The sequence below is a fragment of the Populus trichocarpa genome, chromosome 15 (assembly GCF_000002775.5).
Source record: "Populus trichocarpa isolate Nisqually-1 chromosome 15, P.trichocarpa_v4.1, whole genome shotgun sequence".
Lineage (NCBI taxonomy): Eukaryota > Viridiplantae > Streptophyta > Magnoliopsida > Malpighiales > Salicaceae > Populus > Populus trichocarpa.
Window position 1 is genome coordinate 3,376,791 of NC_037299.2, and position 8,662 is coordinate 3,385,452.

At 34.3% G+C, this 8,662-nt stretch overlaps 1 protein-coding gene across 3 annotated transcripts; it reads left to right on the forward strand.

Annotated features, from left to right (window-relative positions):
• Window positions 1-2,850: 2,850 nt before the first annotated feature.
• Window positions 2,851-6,722, forward strand: LOC7474822 (probable auxin efflux carrier component 1c). Of its 3 annotated transcripts, none has more exons than XM_024586934.2 (6): window positions 2,851-4,442; window positions 4,601-4,859; window positions 4,950-5,035; window positions 5,399-5,556; window positions 6,147-6,223; window positions 6,333-6,722. In XM_024586934.2, the coding sequence occupies exons 1-6, from the start codon at window positions 3,239-3,241 to the stop codon at window positions 6,397-6,399; spliced, it is 1,851 nt and encodes a 616-aa protein (XP_024442702.1). In that variant the 5' UTR covers window positions 2,851-3,238; the 3' UTR covers window positions 6,400-6,722. The 3 variants fall into 3 exon arrangements, with proteins under 3 accessions (XP_024442702.1, XP_024442703.1, XP_002322104.1); XM_024586935.2 differs by having other exon boundaries at window positions 4,610-4,859; XM_002322068.4 differs by having other exon boundaries at window positions 2,852-4,442; window positions 4,607-4,859.
• The last annotated feature ends 1,940 nt before the right edge of the window (window positions 6,723-8,662 follow it).

Consider the following 8,662-nt stretch of genomic DNA (forward strand, 5'->3'; position numbering starts at 1 on the left):
TTAGAAAGCTAACATCCATGTTTTTTTATACCTTTATGGCAAGAAAAACAAAAGAAAGAGCATGGAAATCGCAGCCTTCCAAGACAAGTCTCGTATTCTGTCAGTTTTAACCTTTGGCCATTCCGACTTAAATATATTAAGTTAGAGAAGTTCATTTGATACAAACTCAATTTTTTTAGATTCCTTACTCAAAGAACTATCAACCTACCAAATTTCAGAAGAAAAGGAGCTCATCTGAGAGAGATAGGAGTTTTTTAAGACAACCTATAAATTATGTCAATAAACAGGTTTTGTGAAGAAACAAGTTCAACTTACTTCCCAAACATCCAAACTGATATGACAATTATTTCTTCATATATTAAAGATCTTTATTTGGGCAAATTAACTTCACTAAGTTCAAAGTCAAAACTTGAAGATTTTATGCAAGATTATTTTTCCTTCTTTATAGGAAAAAGTTATTGTACTACTTAAATATAGATTGTCTACTTTGAAAAGGACACTTATATTTTTTTTTAAGGATATAAATGAATTAGTAGGAATGGGGGGAGTAGGGTTTTTTATCGGATAAAAGGAAAGAGGGTGGCGGCCAGAAAAAAGAAAGAAACTCCCACCTTTTTTCCTATACCCAAAATTATGTTTTTATCTTTTATCTTTCTTAGTTTTTCGATAGTCATATAAGACTAAGTTATTTTTCTTGATTGAAAGGATATATAAGTTTTTAGATTTCAAAAACTATGAGATCTATTTTATTTTTTCTTTTCAGTTTTTATGATGAATATGAATGTTTTCCTATTCTTATTTCTTATGATTGTATAGTTTGATTATTAAAGTGGACTCTAAGTTATTATTCTAACCAATCTATTGCTAATTTTACTATTAAAACTAGAGTGTGATATTTAACTTATGAAGCGAATAAATTTAATAATTATGACGGATCAATATTATTAATTTTAGAGAAAACATTCAATTAAATCGAATATAGACTACAAACAATTATGTTATTTAGATTTGTCAACCTATCTAGTTCTTAAGACTGCAATTGAATTAAATTACTAGTGTGAACGTTGTGGTTGTTTAATGGTTATGGTTAATTATAATGTGAATCGGTTAACTAACTAATATTAAGAAAAAATAAATATTTAAAATACAAATTGACATGTCGCTTCAATGATCATTTTGATTTTTATCAGTGAATGTTTACTTGATATCAAGGTTTTTCTCTTAATAAGTTTCGGTTTATTTAATTTGATTGCTTTATTTTGTTTACCTTAGCATAGTTTAGATAATTTCAAACCCCTTCAATTTTGAATCATTTAGTATAAAGACCTGAAGTAGATCTTTTTCGTAGGATCAACTTTTTACTTGCTTTATACTATCTTATTTGATTAAGTTAGAATAATTAATTTATGTGATGGTGACATTATAATATTTTAGTAGACCCAATATTGATCTTCAATTACATAATAGAAATATCAATCCACATCAAAACCCATTTTTTTTTAACTTCAATCTAATTAACCATTTGAATGTTTGAAGCTAAAAAGACGATGGAGTAGAGATCTTAGATCTATTTCAGGTTATGTTAGCTCCATATTAGCTAATTAAGTCTGGCGTAAGAGAAAATTGACAAATGTCTTTCATGAATAATATACTGAATTGTTATCCAATTGGAGTATGAATTTATTTTTTATCAATTTTATTTTATCCCCTTTTAACTATTATATTTTAATATACATTCTCAAATAAAAAAAATTTAAACTTAAAATTTATATAAATTCACCCTAAAAATCTCGTATTATTAATTAATTTTAATTAAAAATAAAAATAATAATGTTCAAACACGATGATTTAAGTAATAATACTCTAAAATATGAAAATATTTCCTCTATTACATCAGGAGTTGTAAGGTGATTTGGGTATTTAGTCAACATCAATCGATTAAAACCCTAAAGTAACTTACCTTTTTTTCTCAACTATTGGATTTGTTCTCCTGAAGTTGCCGAGAGCCGAGTATTAATGAAATTTGATGAGAGAATGGACAAACAAGGGTATCAATCTTCTCCCTTTGCATTTGCATATGCTTTCCTCGACTCTATTTAGTGCTTCATATCTAAGTTTGTGGAGCTATTTGATCACTTCTCCCCGAAATGATTTTAATTTCACCACTAATTAGGAAGAGAAGGAATATTATGTTCCTCATTTCCATAGCAAAATCTTTGTACAAAAACACGAGAAAGAACGATATGAAATAAATAGAATAAGAACATACACTCACGGCCATAACACAGTCGCTACAACCCATGAGCTTCAAAAAGAGAATCCAAGAAGAAAAAATGAAAAGGGTCGAGGATCGGCCAAACTAATGAAAATATATCCTACTCGAATAATATTTATAGTAGGTGGTTTAGTAGTAAGAATTTAGAATTAAAAGATTGACCCGTTGGATTGGTTAAGGTACGCGCAAGTTGACTCAAACATTTATATTAATAATAAAAAAAATTCAAAAAAAAAAAAGATTGAGAATCCTTGCCGAACTCATGAAAATATATCCTACTCGAAAAATATTTATATCTTAATATATTAACATAATATACATATATTTTCGATTTAGTAATATTAATATTATATTTATTATTTATGGAATGACATATATATATTACTCATACAAATCAACTCGAATCTATACCGTCTTCATTCTCCTAAGTAAAATGCCTTTTTTTTTTTCTATAAGCTGTACACTTTTGGACTGTCCATTTGGTCCATTGAAGATTGAGCCAGATGCCAACTCAACAAGTTACATCAAATAATTATTATATTTATAATACACCCCAGGCCATGATCTCTCTCATTCTCATATCCAAACAGAACTCATTACAAAAGGGGGAAAAAACAAAGAGAAAAAAAGAAAAAAAAGCACACCTGTGCTTGTGCTTTGGGGACTGGACTGCAAGTGCAAGCTTGGTCTCGCAACTCTCAAAGCAAAGTAAAAAGAATTCCTCAACTCTGTTTATTACCACCACCTACTCCAAAACCCCAAAGCCACGTACTTTGCCGTTCTCATCATCACAATCACCCTCACCACCAGTTCAAGAACCATCTTCTTCTTCTTCTTCTTCTTCTTCTTCTTCTCTTCTAGTTAGCTCATACTTTGTTTGGTCTGTTTTGGACAACTTCAGTCTTTTCTGCACATTCAAAAGACTTGATCTTTAGTTTTGGGTGATTCAAATAGTAACCAAAGATGATTTCTTTACTAGATTTCTACCATGTAATGACTGCAATGGTGCCACTTTACGTGGCCATGATCTTAGCCTACGGCTCGGTGAAATGGTGGAAGATCTTCACTCCTGATCAGTGCTCAGGCATAAACCGTTTTGTGGCTCTTTTTGCAGTCCCTCTCCTCTCTTTCCACTTCATATCTACCAATGATCCTTATAATATGAACCTTCGTTTCATAACTGCTGATTCTCTACAAAAGATCATAGTTTTGGTAGTATTAGCACTTTGGACTAAGTTGAGTAAAAGGGGTTGCTTGGAATGGACCATTACATTGTTCTCGCTTTCAACCCTGCCGAACACTCTTGTTATGGGCATTCCTTTGCTCAAAGGAATGTATGGTGATTATTCTGGTAGTTTAATGGTGCAAGTGGTTGTCCTTCAATGTATCATTTGGTACACTTTGATGCTGTTTATGTTCGAATATAGGGGTGCTAAACTGCTCATCTCTGAGCAATTCCCAGACACTGCTGGTTCCATTGTGTCAATCCATGTTGATTCTGATATCATGTCACTTGATGGTAGACAGCCTCTAGAAACCGAAGCAGCGATCAAAGAAGATGGAAAGCTACATGTCACTGTTAGGAAATCCAATGCTTCAAGATCAGATATCTTCTCAAGAAGGTCTCAAGGTCTGTCATCAACAACACCAAGGCCATCAAATCTCACAAATGCAGAGATTTACTCTTTACAATCATCAAGAAACCCAACTCCAAGAGGGTCTAGCTTCAACCATACAGATTTCTACTCGATGATGGCTGCTGGAAGAAACTCAAATTTTGGTGCTTCAGATGTTTATGGACTATCAGCGTCGAGGGGACCGACACCACGGCCATCAAATTTTGAAGAAGAACATGGTGGAAGTAACAAACCAAGGTTCCACCATTACCACGCGCCAGGTGGTGCAACTCATTATCCAGCACCGAACCCTGGCATGTTCTCTCCAACAACTGCTGCATCTAAAGGTGTTTCTGCCAATGCTAATAATACTGCTGCTGCTGCTGCGAAGAAGCCTAATGGCCAGGCCCAACAGAAAGCTGAAGATGGTAGGGACCTTCATATGTTTGTTTGGAGTTCAAGCGCTTCTCCTGTTTCAGATGTTTTTGGTGGTCATGATTATGGCGCCCATGACCTGAAAGATGTTAGAGTTGCTGTATCCCCTGGAAAAGGTATTTAGTTTTTTCAGTTTAGTTAATTTCTTAGTTTGTAAATATCATCAATCTAGATTTTAGATTGTTTTCTTCTTGTTGTACTTTTGTTTAACTGTTTTTTTTTATTATTATTATTATTATGTGGTTTTTTATTGCTTTGCTTGTCGGCTTTGGATTTTCAGTAGAGGGACAAAGAGAAAACCAGGAGGACTATAATTTGGAGAGAGATGATTTTAGCTTTGGAAATAGAGGGTTGGACAGAGAAAGGAATAGCCATGAAGGTGAGAAAGTCGGTTTTGATGGGAAACCAAAACCAATGCCTCCAACAAGTGTCATGACAAGGCTTATACTAATCATGGTCTGGAGAAAACTTATCAGAAACCCCAACACTTACTCCAGCTTAATTGGTCTCATTTGGTCTTTAGTTTCTTTCAGGTACAGTGCTACTAAATCCATTATGATCTTGAGTATTTTGGTTTTTCGATTACTGGGATATTGATTGTTTTTGAATTTCTGGTTTTACAGGTGGAATGTAAAGATGCCACTCATTATAGCAAAGTCCATTTCCATTCTGTCAGATGCAGGGCTTGGCATGGCAATGTTCAGTCTTGGTCAGTATCACACTGCTGTTGTCTCTCCTTTTACTTTCGTTAAAACTTACGATCCATTCATTCTTTACCATTTTGTTAGCTAAAAGATCTTTTGATTCTCTCTTGCTGCTTTTTCATTATTAATGCTCCAAGAAAGCAAGCAAACTAGCAAAGTAAAGTGTGCCAAACAGTGTAGTGATGATAATGCTGTTGGGGGTTTTGTTTTTTTTTTTCTTTCACTTTTTTACCTAGCTAGCTAATTTGTGTTGATGAGGATTGAGTGGTAATGGAAGTGATGATGAAAGGTCGCTCTGTAAAAAAAAAATGGTGGATGAGCGTGAGCGTGCTCTTATTGCCTGCTGCTGCCTTTTGATGTCTTGACAGGTCTGTTCATGGCTTTGCAACCAAGGATCATAGCATGTGGAAATTCCATTGCAGCTTTTTCTATGGCTGTGAGATTCCTTACAGGTCCAGCTATCATGGCAGCTGCTTCTATTGCTGTTGGTATTAGAGGCACGCTCTTACACATCGCCATTGTTCAGGTCACTTTAACACCCCTTTTGCTCTTTCTCTTGCCTCCTTCTGACACAACCAATCCTACTTAACTACAGAAGCTCCAAAAGATTTCAAGTACTCCTTCCTCAAACAATATTGTTGTTATCTCCAGATAAGGTTTTTTATTAATGGTTTTTGTCAGAAGAAATTATTTTATACATGATGCCAATTGAAGTGTCCCCCATATATATGGGTCTTGGACTCTTTAGTGCAAAAAACATTGAATCCTTGAAAGGGTAGCAGAACTGGATGTGGAAGGAGCCATATTGCCAAATGAATAAAACAAGAACATTAGTATAATTTTTTCAGATTTTATTTATTTATTTCCAAAACCCAATATATATTTATATTTATGCTTACACGGTGTCAGTCAGTACTCGTATTGTAGTTGATGAAAAAGACTTGAGTACTTTGGTGGTAGCTAAAACTGATCTGGAAAAAGCAATGACAGTGAGCGTAATAATTAATCAAAATAAGGACTCGTTTGGGGTTATTGATGAACAACAAACGTCTGTACAACATTGCTAACATGTCTTCTTGCATTTATTGTGCTTGGATTTCCAAACAAAAAACACAGGCAGCTCTACCACAAGGAATAGTCCCCTTTGTCTTTGCCAAGGAGTACAACGTGCATCCTGAAATTCTCAGCACAGGGTGAGTATATTTTCAAGAAAAGCATCATAAGCTTGCACAGCAATTTTTTTTCCCCTTTTGCGTTCCTTTCTCTTATTCTCATCACTTGCTTTTGATTTTCCATTTGCAGTGTCATATTTGGGATGCTGATTGCATTGCCCATAACTCTTGTGTACTACATTTTGTTGGGGCTATGAAGCGGAAAGAAAAACACCTATGATATTGGAAGCCATGCAGACCCTAATTAGGCTACTAGCTAGCGCATGGAAAAGTTGGAAATCAAAATTTAAAAGGACAGAGAGAAAAGCAGCAGCCATGGTGAATCTTTCTAGTGAAATGTCTTCTTTTGCCTAGCGAAGTTGTAAAATCGATGTTTGTAGTCAAATTATCAAAGGAAAAAAAATGTTTCCCTAGTTAACTAGCTTTCCTTTCAATTATATTCCCAGATGTTTTATGCTACAAAGTGCAACACAAATTACAGATGAAGAGAAGGGAATTGGTAGTGTTTGTTTTGATATTACCTTACATTTTCATTTCCTCTTCTTACTTTCATACTTGTGGCCATCTTTTTCAAAAACTAGAAAAGGAAAAACATTAAAATGCAGTAATTTACAAGTGTGAAAAGAAACAAAAATGTTCATCCCCATTTGCTCTCGAGTTCCTGTTCAATTAAACTTATGGTTTACTAGATAATTAGGAGGTAATTAAGAGTAATTGCTGTAAGGAGGGATTATAGAGAGATTTGCTCTTGACATAAAATTGAGATGATGCTTTTGCAGAGGTATCCTTGCTGGGAAGATACTTTTGAGAGCCATGCTTTTGGAATGGATGAACAAGATAGTGCAATTAGGGACCCTCCATTACAAGATGGGGTTTTGATTTGATGCAGACCTCTTTGGAATATTGGGAGACAAAAGTCACATCCAAAGTTTCTCCTCTCCTTTTCTTCTATCTCGTAATTGTTTAGTTACACTCACCACCTTTTCTTGACACCTTTCCCTTTCATCCATGGTGCTATGATTTTGAATAAGCATTCTATGTTTAAAAATACAATAAAACAACAGGCTACAACAGGAACTCACTCCAAAGCTACCTTGTTATCTTCCTTCAAATCTTCACAACTAGTTACTCGAGTACGAAATGCCCAAACCCAAGAACTCCCTGCAGAGAAATTGCATCAATGAAATCCCCTAAAAAAGAGAACACGTTAGAGACAAGTTTTCCTCCAATATGAAAAGTAAAGCTAATCTGCTTCAAGAAATGTATATTGATTTTTAGGGTGGTGTCATGCATGATCGTGCTTCTGAAATCAAATAAATAAATAATTTTTTATTTTTAGATTAACGTGGTGTCCGGATCAGCTTGCGTGTACCTCAACTAATTCCACATGTCTTGAAGTTAATGACCATGTAAGCTTCTAGTGACCCTGAGGTTTATAGAACTTGAATTAATGATCTTTAAAAAGCAAACTTAAAATACAACCAGTTGAAGTAAACTCTCATAATTATAAAAAATTTAAATAGATTAGTTGGCAAAGTTGCCTTGTAAAGAACTTGTCATTAAATTTACTTGCACAAAAAAAGAAAAAATGAAAAGTGAGTGAGCATTCACTCGATGAAAAATGAAATCATTTACTGTGTGTCTGCACGAGTGAAACTTTTATTTTTTTAATTAATAGGAAAAGGGATAAAGGTAAATCACTATTCTTTTTCTTGGAATGATTTGATTGTCACTTAAAGCTTTCATTTTCTCAGTTGACCCTCGAGATTTCATATGATAAATGCTTCAAATTTAGGTATTTGTAATCCATCTATGTATTTCTTCATTAAAGTGGGATGGTGAAAATCAAATGTAGTGTTCCCACTCACCAACTTCATAAGTGGGTGTGAACATTAATTTTATTCATACCAATATGGAGTTCAGAATTATTTTATAAAGTTCAAAAAGATAGGGTAAATGACTAAAGCTCACTTGCGCAAAAATACCTGTGCAGCATTCTTCTGTAGTTTTGTTTTAAATGGCCTTTGTAGCTGTTCTTACAAGATCCATGACTGTCTTGCAAGAATCTTTTCAACTTTTTGTAAAAGTGAAATTAAATATGATCATCATTCGTTTCCAAACATACCCTTTAATGAAGATCTCTCTGACCTAGGTTTAAATTTTGGATAGTGTGATGGTGCTAGAGGATCAGTTAGCTAGCTTTGAGTGCATGATTGAATACAAGATGGATGGAAACTTCAATGGGATTTTGCTCGCATGGCTGCCAAAAGTATGCGTTCGGCTTAAAGAAAGACATTGGCACCACAGCAAGATGTCACCATTTGCATCATGCATTTGTCAGTAAATTATTGAGCAGTTGGCTTGAAACACTCCTAGCTCTCATCTATGGACTGCATGGAAATATGTACTTGCAGATTCTACTCGATGAGGTCAAGATGCCTCTCCATTGCTGTTTTTCAC